Source organism: Protopterus annectens, chromosome 15.part0, assembly GCF_019279795.1.
Source record: "Protopterus annectens isolate FY-2018-M chromosome 15.part0, PAN1.0, whole genome shotgun sequence".
NCBI lineage: Eukaryota > Metazoa > Chordata > Ceratodontiformes > Protopteridae > Protopterus > Protopterus annectens.
The window spans coordinates 738,734,029-738,756,881 of NC_056749.1; the positions used below are offsets into that span (position 1 = coordinate 738,734,029).

Genomic DNA, 22,853 nt, shown 5'->3' on the forward strand with positions numbered 1-22,853 from the left:
GTATCTGGAAGTCCTCTTCATTGTTACCTTTGTCTTTGTTTTTTGAAGGGATTTTAGGGACATTTTTGTTGTTTATTTATCTTTTGTTGACCAGATTAGTCCTACAATGTTAGTGACCAATTTTCAGGGAAGGCTTGAGGTGATGTGTGTACCTAGAGAAATTTGGCTAGGACATTGGGAAACTTCTCCTACTGTTTTTATAGGTGTGTGGAATCTTTTACATCCACTTGAGCTACTCCTCAGCCAGGCAGATGAGGCAACATTTTAATGTATCAACCTAAGGATAACACATTCAGAAGTGGGAGGTGGGAATAGAACCCACATCCTTCTGATATGCTAGCACCAAAGTTATTTGTGCTGTCTGTTGCACCACTGACAGTGTATTGCTGTTTGAGATTTTGTTTTATATTACTATTTTCTTATTTATTAAATAATTTTGATGAGATCTGTTTTGCAGATGTTTTATTTATTAATGTTGTTTTATTTGGAGGTTTAGGGTTTTGTAAGTGTGCCAGCAATTAATGTACATAGAATTTCTATTAGTTTAGTAATTTTATATGTTTAGGTACACAGAGCCATAGCTAGCAGCACCAAATGCAGTTCCTTAATCTGCTGTCCCTCAACTCAAACTGAGGAGCAAAAAAAAAAAGAAAAAGGGCCCTGTGTCTGAAATGTCAGCCAAAAATATAAGAAGAGGCTTGCTACAGTTAAAATGCCGCCAACAAAATGCTTTAGTGCTTCAACCCTGACCACAAATACAGTATTGGCATTCATTTCTGAATACCGCTAAAGCAGTACTGCCCCATCTGCAACTGCTGACCATGCTGCCTAACACTTTACGCCATTTGCATTCTCATTCATAGGTTTGTTTATCCTTTCTTCTTTGTTGTTATTTGCTTTTTTATTTACGTTATTTTATAAATTTATATTATGCATATGTTTTACTAGTTTCTGGAAAAGTTTTTTTCGTCAGAGTTTGTAATATGTAGCAGAAGTTTCTTTGTACAGTTATAATTCCTGTTTTGTGTGACTTTTTTATACCAATTAATATGTGATGCCCATGCCCTGGCCTAGCAATCAAGGAGCCTCAATCCACACCACTAACACCAGAGAAGGAGTCTCATATAGGAGAAAGGATAACAAATACACACAGTAAAGTACAATTTCCATTAAGTGCACACACAGATCACAGTCAGTCTGCGGCTGGTTTCACCCCTGCTTTCCAGGTCCCCAATAAGACTCCCTACTGGCACAGCTATAGGGTCCAGATCTCAGCCTAGCTGGCAAGTTAACCTCCGGTACCCTCTCTGTCCAACCAGTGCTTTGTCCCTGCCCAAGTAGCTGACACACACACACACTTAGAGATAAGAATTTACACAACTTCACAGACACTCCTGGGAAAGGCTGACACAAATTTTCCAGCTGTGCCCCTATGTCCAGACTATACAGTAGTAATTCCTGCCACCACCAGCTAGTAATTATCAGCTACCTAAAGGCCCTTAAAAAGGTGTCCAATTATTACTGTGCAATATTATTATCCAATAGTAGTGTAACTAAGCAATCAAGGCTTATTGGAAGGGCTTAGTACAGGACCACTTATAAGCATGCAATGTACGCTGGAGATTAATTTATCTCTACATAGACCAGCCACAGTTGAAAAGGGTTTAAAAATATTTAATAATAAGTACTAAAAACACAAGACAATACTACTATACCACAGTGCTATTCAAGAGTTCAGAGATCACACAGAAACTTAAAATAATTCAGTAGTACAGTTCTGACATAACAGAAAAACACTTAGTCTATTCTTTTCTAATTTCCTAGCAATTGCTACAAGAAAACACACTTCTAAGATACCTTACTTAAGAGAGCATAAGACAGTGCTGAGTTAGATGTCCAAGATCAAAATGCTTACAGTCTCTCTCTGAGCAATAGTTTTTAAAATCACTAACAAAGATTTCTGCTGGGCCCTCCCAGATTACATCATTCTCAATTAGTTCCCATTACATCATTACTTTGACACAGCCTGGAGTTCCCAGGCCAACAGGCTACATTATTTCACAGTGTAACACCTACTCAGGAAGCTAAAACAAAAAAATACATTTCACATGTACACTCTAGTAATTATTCCTTAAGTTAAAACAATAGAAAAAATGTGCTAGTCCAGACAGCATGACTCTGAGCTCTGGAGATCAAAAGTATCAAAGGATATAATTTTAATTTCAAAGAACATATGTGAAATGCTTGACTTAGTTTTCCTTACAGCAGATAGCAATGTTGCTACAATCTTGAAGTCCAGCATTTTACAGTATTTTCTTTCATTTAAGAAACAAGCCTGTATTTTACATTTATATTTACAAATGCCAGAATTATGTATCAAATTCTATTTGACTAGGCTGACAGTCTTCACCCATCTCTACAGAATCTTCACAGCAGGGTGTTTTTATATGTGTGTTTGTATGTGTGTGTGGGGAGTGAGTGTGTGTATATGTGAGTGTCGGGGTGAGTGTGTGTAACTCTTTTCTTTGTGCTCTAGCTGCTTTCTGAGATTGCTTTCTGTGCAAGATCTTTTGCTGCAGCTTCATGTACTATTCAACCATTTCAGAGTCACTTTGAAATGATTTCTCTTGTTTCATTCACTTTTTGAAACAATTAATATTTGATGATATAATCATGTACAGTATATATAACTATATATATATATATATATATATATATATGTGTGTGTGTGTGTGTATGTGTGTGTGTCTGTGTGTGTGTGTGTGTGTGTGTGTGTGTGTGTGTGTGTGTGTGTGTGTGTGTGTGTGTGTGTGTGTGTGTGTGTGTGTGTGTGTGTGTGTGTGTGTGTGTGTGTGTGTGTGCGAGTATCCTGAGGATTCATTACTTATTTATCATATTGTGTTAAGGGCTGTGGTAAAATGGCCTTGTTTACATGATGCAGTATTTTGCGATTCATAAACATGTGCAGTATTTTGCGATTCATAAACACATTAACCAAAATTAGGAAAGTCCTCATTATCAACTAATCTGCATGGACATAAATTGCAGCTAACTGCAGTGGAGTGCAGGTGGGCACTATGTGTGATAATTAACAGTGGTGGCTGCATAGTATTAGCACAAGCACTCGCACCAAGACCAAAACACTAAAGGTGGAGGAGTGTCCATATTCACCAAGGATATTCACACCTCCAGGCTAGTTGCCCAACACAATGCATCTGAAATTCTCCTGGTGCAACTAACACTAGGTAAAACTGCAATGCAAATTGTAGCTTGCTACAGATCCCCCACCATGCCCCAAGATTCTCACTACACCTTTATAAACATACTGGAAAATATTAAGATACAACCAAACACCCTAATACTGGGTGATTTCAACTACCCTGCCATTAACTGGGAAAACTACTCAGGTATCAACTCCTTTTCCCAACGGTTCTTGGAATTCATAAATTCCAATGCCCTGTATCAACTAATCCATTTTCCCACCAGGGGCTCTAATATCCTAGACCTGGTCATTACCAAAATGGGAGATAGATGCTCCACACCAGTGGTCACCACCTCATTGGTCAGGTCAGACCATAAGCAAATCACCCTTGACATCCACATCCCACCCCCACCCCCAGTAAAGAAACCTCCTTAAAAAACTTCTCCAAAGCCAACTTCATGCTACTGAAGTCAGAAGTGACAAACTTCATGACACCCATGCAGACGGGATCTGAAAGTTCGACTGCAGAATCCTTCACTAAGGCTCTGTACGAGCACATCCACTTGTGCATGAATCGTGCCATCCCAAATAGAACCAAGATACTCTCCTCCAAAAAATGGAAACCAATCTGGTGGTCCCCTGCTATAAACAAACTATATAACAGAAGGAAAAAAACTGTTGCAGAAAAGAGGAAAATCCCAGGATGCAAAAAACTCCCTCACCAGCCTCAGTAAGAAGCTGAGATCCCTCATAAAATCGTCAAAAGCTAGTTATGAAAATAAAATTGCTAAAGATTCCAAAGACAACCACAAGGCATTCTACAGTTATGTCAAGAATCTAAATGGCAATGCTCAGATCTGCTCTGAGCTACAAAAGAATGGTATTAAATGTACTGATCCGAAGGATATTGCCTATGTCCTGGCAGATTGATTTAGTGCCAGCTTCACCCCCCCTCACCCCCTAAAGGGTCCATCTCAGTACCAAAAGATTGCCAAATTCCGGTAATCACAGCCACACAGGTAGAAACCGCACTCTCCAAAGCTAAGAATACAGCATCCATGGGACCAGATGACATCCCAGGCTGTGTGCTACATGAACTACAAAATGAACTGGCACCTCATCTAAGTGTCATGTTTAATCATAGCCTCACCTCAGGCTTCGTGCCCACTGAGTGGCACACATCTACAGTTATCCCACTCCACAAGGGGGGATCCACCTTGGATCCCGGGAACTACCATTCCATCAGTCTGACAAGCCTGATCTGCACGGGCATGGAATGCATTATCATGGAACTTATAAACAAAGACATTGGCAATCTTCAAACACTGGACCCCACTAAGTTTGGGTTTGTGAAGGGCCGATCTTGTCTCCTGAACCTGATTGACTTCCTCAAATCAGTCTCCAGAGCTGTGGACGAGGGTAAGGCAGTCCACACAGCCTATCTGGACCTCGCCAAGGCCTTCAACACCATCCCCCACTCTGGAATCATAGATAAACTTACTAAGCTGGGCATAAATCCCTACGTCACTCAATGGGTTGCCAACTGGCTTACTGACAGAACCCACACTGTAAAAGTAGCTGACTCCAAATCCAGCTCCAGACAAGTGACAAGTGGAGTGCCTCAGGGTTCAGTCCTGGGACCACTCTTGTTTGATATCTACTTCTCTGAAGTACAGGCCAACACTAAGGGACTCTGGCTAACAAAGTTCACAGATGACTGCAAACTGGGAGCCATTATTGAATCCCCAAATGATGTGGATATTCTACAAAAGGGCCTTACAGAAGCAGATGCCTGGTGCCAGAGCCATGGGCTCAAGTGTAATGCCAAGAAATATATAGCTATCCTCTTTGGAAAAAAAAACATGTACCCATGAATTACCACATAGGTGGCAGTACACTAAACATCGAAAATGTGATGAGAGACTTAGGGACACAGGTGGATAGTGGTCTCACGTTCGATAACCACATCGCCACAACAGTCAGGAAATCCTTCTATGTAGCACACCTCATCACTAAGGGCTTTTCATGCAGAAAAAAGGAGGCCATTGTCCCACTGTACTCATCCCTCATTAGACCCATTATAGAGTATAATGCCCCGTTTGGTATGTACCTCACAAGACATCTGCAACAGCTGGAAAGGCCATAGAAATACCTCACTAAAAGAATCAGAGGCCTAAAGCAGATGCCATATGCTGACCGTCTAAAAAAACTCCAGCTATACTCTGTGGCATATCGGCTACTCAGAGGCGATCTCTGCTTAACATACAAGGCCATGTCAAACCCTGAGCTGTTGGACATGCTCCACTTAAAGAAATCCCAATCCCTCAGAGCCACACACTCCAGGGATCTAAACCTTGTCATCACAATGAACAAAACATGCTGGAGGGATAGGTTCCTGCCCCAGAGACTCCCCATACTCTGGAATAGACTGCCCATACATGTCAAGCAGAGCACCTCCTTGGCCCTCTTCAAAAGGATCCTTGATGATTGGATAGGAAATAGGAAATTCACCCCTGGGATCATGTTAGTCGCCCTGCTAGATAAGGGTCCAGAGAAGTAAATACTGTGGGAAGAAATATCCAGGGAATTGTTATGGCTAGGCTTGTATAGGCCCTAGGGCCAATAGCCTAGTACCAACCTATGAACCTATGAACAAGCACCCCTCCCCAACTCACTCTGTCACACACAAGCACATTACGCAGCACACACACCACATATAGCATACCTATCCCTGTTTTCAGAACATCCACTGTGTCTCCATTTCTCCTGCTCTTGTAGTTCACAAATGATTGCTTGCTAGAGCTGTCCTTCCAGGAATCCTGGATTCTGGTCCTTCTCCATCCACTATTTCTTCCTGACAATTCACAATTGTCCCATATTGTAATGGCTGCTGCAACAGCGATCTAATGAAGAACATATTACAACTGAGTAAGTTAACTTAGTACAGCAGAAGATATTTGAATAGGTCACTGCTGTAGTGCTAGTACCCTTCCTTCCTTCCTCCCCCTCTCCCTCCTTCCCCTTTTTTCCCCTTCCCTGTAAAGGATGGGGTATTCTACAATTTGCTCTTCTGACATATCTTTTCCTACAGCTTTAGGGTTCAGACTCTCTGTTTTGGGAAGAAAGCGCTGAGATTTGGTGTGCTTGTACTGCCCTCTTACACCAGCACATTTTTTTGTGATATGGACAGATGCACAGATAGAGAGGAAGGAGCCTGAGATGTTGTAGATTCACTGGACGCATGGTATCCTTGGCAGGATATGTCCCTTATTGCAATGACTACTGCAACAGTGATCTATTCAAGCATCTACTGTCATAGTAAATAAACTACACATCTGTACTTTTCTTCGTGAGTCACACAGGCCTATAAAATAACCAAGCTGCTAATCCCAGAAACCAAATTGTCCATTGCTAAAAATGTTGTCATAAACAAGTTCAAATATACACAACCACAGATCATCCTTGATAATCCCAAAGTGCTAACCCCCTTCAAAAAACTATTAAAAGCTTTTGCTTCATTACCTTATCTAATTCATTTACCCATCAATGCACTTTGTTAATCTTTTGTAATACCCTAACCACACACCTGAAGGTGCCTCCTTCTTACTTTGTATTACCTTTTTACAGACTGTTCTTTTCATTAACTTCTGCTTCTCATTTACCTTACTAATCACAGACTACATCCACTGAATATCCTGTCTATTCCCAGTAGTCTCATGCCCCAACGAATGTAGACCCCCTGTTTATTTCCTGCTGTAGCTGACAGGGCATTATGTAAGCTAGCCCCTGCTACACTGAATACTCTGCCATAACTATCAGACCATTACCTCACTTCTCTGTCTACATTGAATATTAGACTATTAACTTCCTTCTCTGTCTTCAGATTTAGTTATTCTCCCACTACCTTGGCTCTGCTCAATGTAATTACATTCCCAACTAACCTTTTACACCTTCCAGTTTCACTTCCACCTTTAACTCCCCTTTTAATTTTCCATGAATTTATCTTATAATTCCAGCCTCAATGATTTAATAATCACATTAATGCAAAACATTTGTAGGATACCAATGTCTGCACATTACTTAAAGGAACTGCTGTGAGTCAGACAGAAATTAGAACAGGTCAGTTAAGAAGTCACACAGAAGTTAGAACAGGTCAGTTAGGTTAATTATCTATGAACTGAGGGGGTGGAGCTAGGAACTCAACCTTATATTTTAGGGGTAAAATAAAACATTTCAAAGCTTTACTGGAAAAGCTCACCAAGACTCAGATGCAACTTGCTGTGAGGGAAATTTTAATTTGCTTTTGATTTCTTGTATTTTATATTACTTTATTGCCTTCTTCTATTTTGTATACTGTGATTTGTTTTCTTTACACTGTGTTTTTTTTGTATTCTGCTTTGTATTGCATATTAAAACTTGGAAAGAGCTGTCTTTCTTGTGAGTCACACAGAATTAGTTGCCTGCCCCTTATGTTAATTTGACCACCTATCTCCTTCCGACCAGACCACAAAATTGTCTACTTTGAAGTAAAAATAAAACCTGGACCCCCCAGCTAAAGCTGGAATATTCAGGAACTACTCTAAGGCTGTCCTCCTGCTATTAAATGATAACATGGCAAAATGTCAAGCCCCCATAAACCCTGAGAACACTCTGCAGAACTGTTCACAGAAACCCTATACAAGCATAGTTGCACAGAGGCAGCTGTACCCACCAGGAAGAAGTAAAGAACTAACTCAAAAACAAGCCCCCCTGGTGGGATCACAAAATCAGTAGGCCGCATAACAGAAGGAAGAACATCATGGCAAAAATTAGGAGATGCAGCACCCAGCAGGATAAAAGCAGTCTCACCAAACTAATCAAACAACTCAGAGGGCAAATAAAGTCTACAAGAACCACATTTGAGGTAAGTTTGGCCTCCCAGGCCAAGGACAACAACAAAGCATTCTTTAGCTATGTCCACAACCTCAAAGGCGATACACAATTGTGTGTAGAACTCATTGTAAACGCAGTCACCTATACTGAGCCAGAAGATATAGCAAACCCCCTGGCTGATAAATTCAGCTCCACCTTTACCCCTCTCTCCCCCTCAAGCTTACCTGAGGAAATACCATCAAATATAACTCCCTCTGCTATCATTAGGGAACAGGTCCTTAATGCTCTCTCTAAGGTAAAGACAATGCATCAATGGGCCCAGACAATATCCCAGGATGCCTTATAAATAACATGAAACATGACCTATCAGGGCCTCTGGAATTACTATTTAACTATAGCCTCCAAATAGGCTGTGTGCCTCATGCACGGAGAGCAGCAACAGTCATCTCGCTACGTAAAGGTGGGCCATCTACAGACCGTGGAAACTACAGACCCATAAGTTTCACTAGTCTTATATGTAAATCCATGGAAAGAATTATCATGGAAATGATCAATAGTGATATAGTAAACCTCCAGACACTGGACCCGACCCACTTTGGTTTAGTCAAGGGCAGATCATGCCTACTCAACCTGGTGGACTTCTTTGAGACTGTCACCAAAGCAATGGATGAGGACAAAATGGCCATTTGGGCATTGTTGGCAAACTCAAGAGGTTAGATGCAAACTTGTATGGCTCCCGGTGGATAGCCAACTGGCTCACAGACAGGGCCCAGGAAGTTAGAATTGGTTAGTTCACCTTTACAAAGAAGCCAGTCACAAGTGGAGTCCCTCAGGGATCAGTCCTTGGACTCCTCATTTTTGGCATTTACTTCTCTGAAGTCAACACTAATGTCAGTCATCTCTGGCTGACTAAATTTGCAGATGACTGCAAATTATGAGCTGTCATTGCATCCCACACTGATGCAAATGTTCTCCAGGAAGGGCTAATACAGACAAACAACTGATGTGAGAGCCATGTGCTAAAACTAAATGCCAAGAAATGCATAATAGTATCCTTTTGGAAGTCATCCACCCCTGGTAACTATAATATTGACAACACACCCCTTAGAGTTGACCCAGTAGTCACGGACTTAGGGACACAAATAGATAGTAATCTAGCCTTTGACTGTCACATATCTGCCGTAGTGAGGAAATCATTCTATGTTGCACAACTAATAAACAAAAGTATGGCATCTAATTCCAGGAACTCATTGTTCGACTATATTCGGCATTCGTCAGACCTATCATTACAAACAATTCCCCCTTTGGTATGTATGTAATCAGACATATCCAACAACCTGAACATGAATACAGAGCTTAAGTAAAATGTCCAATGTAGACCACCTCAAGGCTCTATCCCTGTATTTTGTCTCCTACAGGCTTTTGAGGGAAGATATATGCCTGACATACAGGGCATTGTCAGACCCCACTCTGATGGACCTCGTGCATATCCACAAAACAAACAGCACCAGAATTACCCATTCTAAAGAAGTAAACCTTGCCTGTAATTTAAGTAGAACCTGCTGGAGAGACAGGTATGTATCCCAGAGATTATCCCATCTCTAGAACAGGCTCCTCATCCATGTGAAGCAGAGCTACTCCCTAACCCAGTTCAAGTGTAACTTGGACAATTGGATGGGGAACAGGAAGTTCATCCCTGGTTTGGCACCTATGTCTCTGATGGACACAGGCAACCTGTAAATGGTTTATCTCCCAGCCCCATGCTTATACCTATCAAGGGTATCAAGACTTGTCAGACATTTGGGATGCATGGCTAGGCTTAAAAATGCCCTTGTGGTCGTTAGCCTATTAAACACCTATGAATCTATGCACTATTGTATAACTTAAATAAATCAGTGCTAGTTCTTTTAGCTCACTGCTTCTATATTTTATACTCAAAACAGCCATGTAAGTCTTTTATTTGTGTCACTGATATTCCATGCAAACCTGTTTGTCTTTCTGAAACTTTTTTTTACTTTCTTACCACTCTTATATTACCTTTGGCCTGGGTCATGTCTAAAAATTGCTTTGGACCAGTATACTTACCTTGTTAACAAAAAATAAATAAAGGTTTATTACAAAGTGCAACTTGTGTAGACACTCATTTTCTGGATAAAAATATGAAAAGCACATATTAAATAGTATAGTGTGCATGAAAACCCAATGACCACAGCACAGTGTTGATGTTTCTCACTTGCTCAACTAATTCTTTTTACTATTGACATGTGCAGATCCCAGTACATTCTGTCAGACATTCCCTACCACATAAATCCTGTACTTGTATACTTGTAACTTAAATGAGCACAGTATAACACATCACTACAGTGCAAACATTAAATTATACTTGTAGCTACACCTTGTGCAAGCCTGTGCATCTACACATTTGCATTTAAGTTATTGGTTGTTTGTTGCTTGTTTTTTGTTGCACTTTGTTAATAGGTGCAGTGCAGCCTTGCTGAGCACCTAGCACATGAACAAGCCAAGCTGTGACCACATATAGTTCGCTTCCATAGTTATCGGGTCGCAAGCTAACTCTGCTATGCTCTGAACATCACATAAACTGTGATTGCATACATTGTAAAGGTCTATGTGCACCTTCTTTTGCACTCAGTGGTATTTTGTGGTGCCCACTGTGTGCCACATGTGTGTTGCACAATTCAGAAAGTGTTCTTAAGCCCACATAGGCCCCAATCATATACATGCCCACATTTTCTGACGCACTGATCTGTGGATCTGATACGCCTATCTCAAGCACATTAAGCCTATTACACAGTTTTATTTGTGCCTCAGAATGTAACCTTAATCCATTTTGAAATGAGCAAGTTATATCTTACTAAATCACTTTATCACAAACCTAAGAATACTACAGTAAGTGTACTTTGTTCTCAATGTGTACTTATTTGATTAGAGAATTTATTAGGTCAGTGTTCTGATGTTTTCTCTTTCTTTTTACAGTCAGGTAGATATGTCCCATCAGAAAACGTGTTGTGATAACATGGCAAGTAAGTAAACCTTCTTTCTTTTTGTCTGTACTGTGTTAAATGCTTTTTGCACTCCTGTTTGTTTTATTTGCAAACTTATGACAAATTCGTAGGCTTTGTATATGCAAGTCTGAATAAAAAAGGGGTCTGATGGAGATGCAACTCACATATTGACACAAAATAAATAGTCCCATCATAATATTCAGCTCCAGGCCAAGGAAGTTCATAATCTAGCATCGTATACAAATCATAATTTGGTTAGTACGCCTGATCTCCCATTGAAAAACCATATCCATAAACATTGTAGTGAATAAAGTCATGAATGAACTTCCATGGGCATCCAAAAGACTGTTAAATTCCTTTATTAAAACGAACCTTCAATAAAAAGGAAATGTTTGTAACAAATAAGCACTTTCGGGTTTTCCCTTCCTCAGATCCTGTTACAACTAAAAAAGGTGTTCCATTTAAGGAAGGCTTGACCAATCAAGACATTCAAACATACTGACACTTCCACTAGAGGCGAAATACCAGTTTAAAAAATGAATGCAACACTTTAGCTTAAAAAGGATATGTTAAATACATCATAAAATAATAAATTAGCACTCTGTTTCAATGAAGTAAGTATTGTCACATAAAAAGGCAGTTGTTCACAGTACATGAGCCATAGCTGAACAGCCTAGACCAGTCGTAGTGCCTATGTGAGCCAACATCTCCAGCTCATGTCAATAAGGTGATTCTCTGCAAGGGGTAAAAAAAGTGGTGGTGGGGACACCTTTCCTTGGCTCAAAGCAGACTGATAAGAGAGAAAGAACACACTTTTCTTTAACTCAAATCAGTGACAAACTTTAAAGCATTTGGTCTTTAAAATAGGTTTTAATGATACCACACCATTAAGTCCAGATTCACAATCAACTCATAGATTGATGATCCAGTCAATTTCAGCAACTACAGTGCCATACTGCACAACTCCTCCCCTTATGTTATCAGAAATCAGCTGTAACGCCATAAACCTGAAGGAGTGTGCAGCATGCATTTTAACATGTTGTGCTAAAGCATTGGTCTTTTCTGAATGGGCAATGTCACATATATTTGGAGAAAGAGGACCAGTATCTGCACTATCAGTTAGAGCAGTGTTTACTGAGAAAGTAAATGCTTAATGAAGCAATACCGTAATTTGTACTTGAAGTCTTTCCACTGACTAGATTTCAGGGAGAGTGTATTTTATTCATCATGTTTTCTGATAAGATGCCTTGCCTCTAGTGGAAGTGTCAGTATGTGTGACTGTCTTGATTGATCAAGCCTTCCTTAAATGGAACACCTTTTTTCAGTTGTAACACGATCTGAGGAAGGGAAAACCCAAAGGCACTTATCCAACTTGAATGATGTTCCTTTTTGTGTCTTCACATATTCTTCTATAAGGATTTTGTTACAAACATTTCCTTTTTTTCAAGGGTTTATTTTAATAAAGGATTTTAAGAGTCTTTTGGATGTGCATGGTGGTTTGTTCATGGCTTATTCACTGCATTGCTTTTATTTTTCACGGAACACCTTCAGCTGCCAACAGGTTTGTCTTGGATTGTTCTATATCCATAAACAATGTTTATGTTTCTTTAGTGGCAGTTTCATAGTATGTCTCATGAGCAAAGCACATGCCTTATATAGACTTATATTTTTAAGCATTGATTTGTATTATAGCTTGGCATGACAAAGTCCTGTATAATTGGCTGAAGTTTAGTAATTTGTTCAGTGAACACCCTACCTGTGAGTAAGTTTTCTTATAACCCTCACCAGTGAAGGGTTAGTATCTACCTTACAAAAGCACCATTCTCAAAACTGAAGGATCGATAAAGTGCTACTAGCCCAGAAACACATTTACTACTTCACAGATTTCCCCAGCCCTTCTTTCTTTTATCTTAAACACTTGCTGTATTCAGTACTTGGACTCATGCTTTAAACCTACATCTCTGTTCATATTTCCATTCTATTACTTTCACCATCACATCTAACATTTTCCTGAAAAATGCATCAACACTGATAAACATGAACTTCCATATTGACTCTGGACGTCTTAGCACTTTTTACCTTTTTACTATTAAAGGGTTACATTTATGCATACTATCACAAACACACAAATATCAGCAATGGAATCTGCACATAGTAAGTACTTGAATGTCAGAAACAACATCATATATAAGCAATAGAGCTCAATGGGGTGCGCATTATGGAAAGTAACAAACTGCTCAGTTGTGTTAAGTAAGCCCACTGGCTTTTGTTAATCTGTAAAGCTCACCCTGTTAGACACTACTTCATGTAGAAAAAGGCTTCAATGTTTCTGTTTGTTATTATGTTGTTGTGTATTGTATTTGTGTGTGTGACTGTTTGGTGTGTGTGTGTGTGTGTGTGTGTGTGTGTGTGTGTGTGTGTGTGTGTGTGTGTGTGTGTGTGTGTGTGTGTGTGTATACTTGCACACTTTTCCTTATATATGTTTGATAGTTTTGACAACAAATAATCTGTTTTATTATTGTAATGCTTTACACTGTAAAACTCTACTGCCAATCATGAGCAGACGGGTGATCCGCTGTGGCAACCACTAACCAGGAAAAGCCGAAAGAAGAAGAAGATTATTGTAATGCTTTATTCTGACAATGATTATACCATTTCATTAAACATTATTCTGTTAATTATATAACAGTTGAATATCAGATGTCCACTGGAAATATCAAAAGATAAACATCTGTATACTTTATTTTTTTAAATAAACATAATCATATAAATTATTAATTGCTGTAACTGTATATATATATATATATATATATATATATATATATATATATAAATAATATGTTTACTGATTTGCTGTGTTTATTTATTTGTTAATCAGTTAACCTCTAGCCACCATCCTCTTTTCTTCAGTAACAGAGGACCACTGAGTGGTTAAATGACTTCCATAGAGTCAAACAAAAAGCAAACAGAAGATGAAGGAATCAAACCCTAGACTACATGGTGAAGCATGGCAGATGCTCAGAGATTAATATTCTAAGACCTAATACTTTTTTTTTTTTGCTTTCTGACCTAAGGAGTATTAAGAAAAATAATATTGTGACTATGCTGCAATAAATAACAAAGCTGCGGTAGTGTGACCAGATCAAAGAAGATTAGTTGTGAATAAATATTGAGATTGCATGGACATGCCTAGGACGGTGCTATATAATGAAGCCACACAAGTGCATAAACAATAGCCACCAGACATGTTAGTGGACCATGCTGTAAGATTTCACATGACTTAAGAACACTGGCAAGCAGGTGGCATGACTGACGATGCATGTCAAAATGCAACTTACCTACAACACAGGTACAGCTGGAGACCGATTGAAAGAGTACCCAGCAAAATGCACACAAATTTTAATTTATAGATGGGAAGGAAAGGGAGGGATAGGGCAGTTAGGAATGGGAAAAGGCATTTATAAATGGGAAGGAAAGGGAGGGATAGGGCAGTTAGGAATGGGAAAAGGCATTTATAAATGGGAAGGAATGGGAGGGATAGGGCAGTTAGGAATGGGAAAAGGCATTTATAAATGGGAAGGAAAGGGAGGGATAGGGCAGTTAGGAATGGGAAAAGGCATTTATAAATGGGAAGGAATGGGAGGGATAGGGCAGTTAGGAATGGGAAAAGGAATTTATAAATGGGAAGGAAAGGGAGGGATAGGGCAGTTAGGAATGGGAAAAGGCATTTATAAATGGGAAGGAAAGGGAGGGATAGGGCAGTTAGGAATGGGAAAAGGAATTTATAAATGGGAAGGAAAGGGAGGGATAGGGCAGTTAGGAATGGGAAAAGGAATTTATAAATGGGAAGGAAAGGGATGGATAGGGCAGTTAGGAATGGGAAAAGGCAAGTAGAAGAACACACAGAAGAACAAAAGGAAGTGAACTGAAGAGTGGCACGGGATGAAGAGTAATATATATATATATATATATATATATATATATAAATTTTAGGACAAAAACCCATTTTATTTTTTCAGAGGAATAGTAGCGGGGGAAGAAAGCATGGTGAAGTTGTGTGCAGGAAGGATGGTATAAGGAGGACAGCAGCAGGAGTGTACACATGACCATATAACACAGGCAAGCATGTACCACAGATACAAACATATACCACAGATACATTAGCATATAACAGAGGCAAACATATACCACAGACACATAAGTGTATAACACAGGCAAACATATGCCACAGGTACAGGAGCATATAACACAGGCAAATATGTACCACAGATACATGTGTATAACAGAGGCAAACATATGCCACAGGTACATGAGAGTATAACACAGGCAAACATATACCACAGATGCATGAGTGTATAACACAAGCAAACATATATCACAGATAGAAAAGGGAAGCCACAATGGAGACATGCAGTGGATGGAAAACTGGTGAAAGGGAGGACTGAACTACAAACATACTTAAAGGAGTTGAATATAAGAAAAGTGAACATTGTAGTGGGGGTTGGGGTGGTCTGGGATAACCTGACAAGGAATCTCAGAGAGGAACCCCCCAGAAGTTAGTCACTGACATTCAAGTACTTACTAGATTCCCTGCTGCTGGCCAAGTGGTCATAGCTGTCTGGCTATGTGACTCTACCAGTTGCATGAGAAGGTACTACAGAGTGACAGTACAGGCATCTAGCTGCAAGTCCACCTTAGTCTTCACCCACCTCTGAACCTCATGACAGGTGGCCCAAGAGGGCCACTTGATGCTACTGTCCAATGAGGAGCCCATGCCACCTACAGAAGAAAAAACAGAGAAGCAACACTGGAGGCCACTGGTAAACCCTCCCGGTCATCTTTCACCCAGCTGCGAGGCAGGCCCAGTGAATACTGGGAATCCAGCAGTTGGCACAGTGGTTGGTGCAGAACATGGTGGCCATTGCATCACCACTGACTGCTCTGTGTCTGATCTTACAACAGAAATGAAAGGTAAATGGAGCAAAACAAAGCAACATAGTTAAAACAATGAGAAAGAGAACAGAATAGGATATAGATTCAAGGGTGAGTATGATGTCATTCTCTTTATTAGGACATTAAGAGAAACAACAGTCCATACAGCAATATAAAGCACTCACTAGGACAATAGCACAGCATATGGATGGAAATTAGTGTGCGCAGCCAATGAGTATTGAAGCAATGGTGAAATTATTAAAATACAAAACAAGTACTGATGTGGTTCAGAGGTTAAGTACAATTGTGCATACCAAAGCAAATGCAAGGATAAATGGCATAGTTTAGTACAGCAGAGATAACATTGTCACAAAACTAACAATCTGCATAGGCAATGAACAGTTAAACAATGGTTAAATAGTCAAAAGAAAAAGGTTCACTGCTGAAGCACACAGATTTATTACAATTGTGATATATGTGTCAAATGCAAGAATAAATAGCACAATTTAGGACATTAGGACAATAAAAATGGATAACCAATAACTATATACAGAACCCTAGTGAACAAGAAGGCTATAATAAAGCAGTGAAATGACAGGCAATATAAAAATCCCAGTGTTGTGGTAAATAGAAAAGCACAGATACAGTCATGGGAGCAATACAGTACACTTATCCCATTGCCTGGAGAGTCTGGCCTGCCCCTTCGGGCAGGATAGGCTGTTTTCTGCTGTTTCATCCTCTTCTCCAAAACAAAAATAACACATTATTGAGCACAGTATACCCATGACAGAAGAAAACAGGTATAACTACAATTTCAGGCCTAATATATGATGAGTCAGCAAGTCTGAATAATGCCCCCACAGACCATTATATTTATGCCAGCACTAATTGTCATAGCTTCACTCACCACCATGGCAGGCAGGAGCCAAGCATCCATCTTATATAGGAGTGTATAGTTGCAACCCTTTTGGATCAATGCAGTCTATGGCTTTTACCATGTTGACAGAGTTGTGTTGCACCCCAAACCAGAAAGGTGAAGCTATGATACTCGGGAATTAAAGCAAAAATACTTCCTACCTGCAGTATAATGCTACCTCTGGTACCTCGATCTCCTTGCTGGCTGTGAACATGGATTACAGATAAAAGTGTTGAAGGTTTGGTAGACCTAGCTGATGAGTACAGGCCTTGAAGATAAACTGATGGTCAGCTGTGGGAAGCAAAAAGTGGACTTAAGAAAGAATGGCACATTTTCCAAATGCTAATGATTAAGTGGCTGATAGTAAAGCTATTTCTCACGAGTGCAGGGTTGCTTAATCAGTTGCTTTCTATGCTTTATGTGCATTAGTAATAACACTGGAATTTATCCATGCTACTTGAGAACAGAAGCTGACCGACAAATCAGTGACCATGCATTAGTGCTAAAGGACATCATTAAAGACCTACTTAAGTCATGGATGGTATACCTAAAGTCAAATGTATATAATCCTTCTACATTTAACATAGAAGCATGTTCCCTGGTGTGTCATCCTTTTGCCTCATAATCTGTTTGACTTTCCTGTAATTTTAGTTCTGATAATATTTTAGCTACCTGGTCAGGATCAACATTTTAGTTAATTCAGCGCTCTCTAACGGAGCTGTTAACAATTAACAACCTTGCCACTAGTAACCAATAACAGGCATTAGTCGTTACAAACCAGCCTGACATTATGTGATCATCTTTTGCCAATTGCTTAAGTTCAAAAGTAAAATTTAGGGGTTATAGTATATTTACCACTGTATGTTATACACCCCGCCACTTTTTTGGTACCACTTGTAATGGATTCTTCTGAAAAAGTATACCTGTACCACACAGAGTGGTCACCCTAGAGCAATAATTATAGTTTGTATGCACTGTGAATAAATAAAACCACAAGACTCCAACAAATACTTTACAGGATAATAAATAAGTATGTTTCCAATATTCACTACTTACAAAGTTGATCCACAGCATGAGCCCTTTATTTTACAATAGTAGGATGTCAAAGGATTGATTCAGGTTATAGCTTTATGTGTTTCAAGGAAATCTCAGAACCTGAGTTGTTTAGTCTTCTCTGATAACTGCTCTGAGAATAGGATTAACATCTTATAGAGAAAAGCTGCAAACCTACAGTAATAGTGTCTAGTTAAACTTGCTTATCTACAAAATACTTTATCTAAAAGCTTATGTGAAACTGAAAACCTCTCTTTTACCTAGGTTTAGTATGTGCTTGCCTTCCTTCATTTATAGCTGTGAAACAATTGAAATCCCTGTAAGACATACACACACTGTTCAGTGCTTCATACCCCATGACATTATTTTCCAGTGAATAGAGCTCATTTACAATTAAAAAAGCAAGTGTTTCATCTGAGATATCAGAGTTCATACTCTCTCAGATAAGATAGCTCTAAAACTGTTTGTATTCAGCTGTTTCAAATCAAAGTAAATGTGCAAAACAGTAATGTCTGGCTTTGTACATCTACCATTTCAGATAATACGTATAAGAAAGCTTCTATATTAAAAATATGTGAGTGCAACTATAATTCAGCTGACAGTCTTAGGTTAGATATGTGTATTCTAACATAAAATATGTAGCATTTTTACATTCTAGCAGAAGTTAATCTAACTATATGGCTCGTACCATGATGAATCACAGAAATAAAGGTGGCCGATTTCAGATCCTGCAGTGGGTGCTCTAAGGGATGCACGTTCTGAGCACCCGTTTGTTAATGTCCATATGATAACAGATTGGGGAGAGAAGCAGTGTTGTTTGCTGATGATTTAGTGATATTGTGGCAGTATCCTTGGAATACTATTCCATTAGGCTCAGAGGAACTTCTACAATATGGTCATCTGTTATAGCTACAGGGTAACACAATATATGTGGAAAATCCATCCTTATGTCCTCCTTCAAAACTGAGTATGACCTTAAGTGGAATCCACAATGTTTGTAATATCTTGCAATAAATTTAGCTATCTCCACTGTAACTACCAGAGGTATTATAGTAGATGCCATACAATGTACTATGAATGAGAAGTGAAAATAGGCACCATAGGACCTTCCAATGAAGCAAAGAGTTCTTTTGGTTAAAATAGCACTGTGCTCTAATTATTATTATTATTATTATTATTATTATTATTATTATTATTATTATTATTATTATTGTTATTATTTTTATTCATCTGCTAGAGAGCTTTCCCCTCTCTGTAAGTTACAGACAATGAATGAAGTGGGACAGGCAGGTAATCACTTTCATTTTGGCTGCTGCTAAACCCTGGGGGGAGAATGTTCATCAGCAAGCACTACCTTTTTAAGGTGAAGGGTGAGTTAGTTGTCTCATCCTCTCTTAGTAGAGCTCTAGGCAGTAAATCTCCATTGGGCACTTCTGTGATGGAACTGAAACAATCAGCCTCATGGAAGCAACAACAAGCTCTATCTCTAATACATAATGTCAATCCAAGGGCCTGAATTTATTTCTGTAGTGACTTTGACAAGGAGGTTGACTTTTGCAGACTGTTTTGACTATTTTAATAAATAAATAAAAGGAGATAAAATATTTTAGAATATGAACACAATATTCAGTCAATTTAGTGGATTAGTTTATGCATCAGGAGCACTTTCAGAATGCTTCACTTCCATGTCACACATTTGGACATGACTTAGAAGCCCCCCCTATACTGACAGAGGTGGGGGTGATAGTGGTCCAAGAACATGTAATCATCTTTTACAGCAAGTCCAATAACTGTCATTTGAGAATGTTCAGGGAGGTGGAGCTTCAGAGACGCATACAGTGTGATTGTGCTAGCAGTAAAAATAATGTGGCATTCATTGCATGCAGAAGGCTCCATAGTGACATGCAAATGAGTGTCAATATGCTAATGAACATCACATCATATGCAAATGATAAAATGAAACATTGTAGCGTGATTCAAACAAATATAAAATGTGTGAGTGAGCTGTAATGTATTTGTACACCATCATTTTTATGAACAGTTTCTAGGAATAGTATTTATACTGTCTGGTTAGCAATCATTAGTAACTGCTTTGCAAGACATGTCTGCAACCTTGCCTACATCTGACTTTACATTGTGGAAAAATCTGCTACCGTATCCAAAACTGTGACATGATAGACTGCTACCATGTAGACAGAGGCATCATATGGGAGCCCATAGACATGCGCTATCCTTATGTGGAATCAAGAGGAAAGTGTGGAATACAGAACCCACTGGACATGAAGGTTTGTGTGGCATTAACCATCAGTGTTAAGAGGACCTTTCATTATCAGGTTGGGGGCACTTCAGGAATTTTGCATGCCTCAGCCTTACAAATCCTATACCAATTCCTAAGTCTGATGCTGACACATGTGAAGGAGTAAAGTTGGTTCCCATGGACAGCAGAGGAGGGAGCCATCACTACTCAGGCATTCTACAACATAGCCTGTTTCTCAGAGGTCCAGGACACCACTGAATGCACCCATGTTGCTACCAATGTCCTGCATGCTCCATGTGGGATCTGGTATATTAACTGGAAGGGCTTCTATACCATCAGCTCCATCACCTCCAGATGGTGTGCTGTGCACATGATATGACATACAGTGTGTCTGTCTGTCATCTAAGCATCAACTCCAGATGCTGTGCAGTGCACATGATATTACATGCAGTGTGTCTGTCTGCCATTTAAGCATCAACTCCAGATGGTGTGTGCACATGATATTACATACAATGTGTCTGTCTGCCATCTAAGCATCAACTCCAGATGATGTGCAGTGCACATGATATTACAATGTGTCTGTCTACCATCTAAGCATCAACTCCAGATGGTATGCACTGCACATATCACATACAATGTGTCCGCCAACTAAGCACCAACTCCAGTCACTGTGCAGTGTGCATGCTATTGCATACAATCTGTCGGTCTGCCATTTAAGCATCAACTCCAGATGGTATGCAGTGCACATGATATTACATACAATGTGTCTGTCTGCCATCTAAGCATCAACTCCAGATGGTGTGCAGTGCACATGATATTACATTGTGTCTGTCTATCATCTATGCATCAACTCCAGATGGTGTGCAGTGCACATGACATTACATACAATGTGTCTGTCTGCCAACTAAGCATCAACTCCAGTAAGTGTGCAGTGCACATGATGTTACATACAATTTGTCTGTCTGCCATCTAAGCATCAACTCCAGATGGTGTGCACTGCAAATGATATTAGATACAATGTGTCTGTCTACCATCTAGGCATCAACTCCAGATGGTGTGCACTGCAAATGATATTAGATACAATGTGTCTGTCTACCATCTAGGCATCAACTCCAGATGGTGTGCACTGCAAATGATATTAGATACAATGTGTCTGTCTACCATCTAGGCATCAACTCCAGATGGTGTGCACTGCACATGATATTAGATACAATGTGTCTGTCTACCATCTAGGCATCAACTCCAGATGGTGTGCACTGCACATGATATTAGATACAATGTGTCTGTCTACCATCTAGGCATCAACTCCAGATGGTGTGCACTGCACATGATATTAGATACAATGTGTCTGTCTACCATCTAGGCATCAACTCCAGATGGTGTGCACTGCACATGATATTAGATACAATGAGCTACTTTTGCAGCTTCTCTGGGTATTGACTGGTACATAGTTTTGGCAGGTGTCTCAGAAAACATTTTTTAGACAAAATATTTTGATCACATTAATTTTTGCTAGGAAAGTGGGGTGTAAATGCTTCTAGCTATTGAATGTTTTTTTGATTCTATCCAAATTTATTTGAAATTAATCTGTATCTGTTACCTTGGTGGTGATATTAATTCATATATATTTACAGATGCTAACAATCATAATTCATGTAGATTGTATGTTTTCCTCTACTTTACATCAGGCCCTATTTAAGTGCAGAAATACAGATTTCTCCTATCAGTGTAAGACCAGAGATTCTCCTATACTTCTTTGTGGTATGGGGAATTATAGATGTATTAACCTCTGGGTTTATAATCCAGACAGTGCCATTATCTGTAAACCAGAATGGAGATGTACTCTCACCACCAGGGAACTGGTGGCTAAGGAATTAAGCTTCTGTCTTGCATATGCCACTGATTTCTCTATTGCTAGTACAAAGAGCATAATTGATAGTGGGCAGTCTTTGATATGTTCTTCTATGAAGTGGGGAGAGAATAGAAGTTACATTATTAGCATTTACTTGTGTCAAATGTATATACAAATTGAAAAGAAAGGGCTTTCTATCTCATTGGACATCCCTTTCTAAAAAGATGAATGTTTTTCTCAAGGGAAATCATGGTGCTGCCATAAATAACTCTTTATTTTAGTCCATTGTATCATATTCAGCCAGAGATGAATTAGGCCTGGCCCCCCCTTACCTGCCCCTGAGACATCCTTGTTGTTACTTCTGTATCCGCTTACCTACACTAGTCTCCAATTCTGAGGCTAAACTCTTGTCATATTTACTAGGTTCCAATGACACTAAAGAAATCAGCCTGTAGCTATTAGTTTTGAACTTATCATGCTGATCTTGAGGTAATAACAATAGCGACCACCCTTGCAGACATGAGAAGTCTGCATTCTTTTTCTCTCTGATTATATGATTCCAATAATATGGGAGCAAGCAAAATATTGTTGATAAAATTCTGCTATCAGACCATCTGGTCCTGCAACTTTTTCCTTAGGAATGTACACATTAGTAAAAGCTATATCATGTTAATAAATTGACTACAACTGTTCTCAAGATTCCTCCGGTGCTTTACTCTCTCAAAGCAAATCTGCCTCTCCTTTTC

At 39.4% G+C, this 22,853-nt stretch overlaps 1 protein-coding gene across 3 annotated transcripts in view; it reads left to right on the plus strand.

Moving 5' to 3' along the window:
• The window catches only part of PRRG3 (proline rich and Gla domain 3), a 337,454-nt gene that overhangs the window by 274,991 nt on the left and 39,610 nt on the right, over positions 1-22,853 (plus strand). For all 3 annotated transcript variants that reach the window (XM_044057595.1, XM_044057596.1, XM_044057594.1), the window contains exon 2: positions 11,069-11,115. In XM_044057595.1, coding sequence (XP_043913530.1) covers positions 11,079-11,115 — 37 coding nt within the window. In that variant the 5' untranslated portion in view covers positions 11,069-11,078. The remainder of the gene's footprint in view (positions 1-11,068; positions 11,116-22,853) is intronic.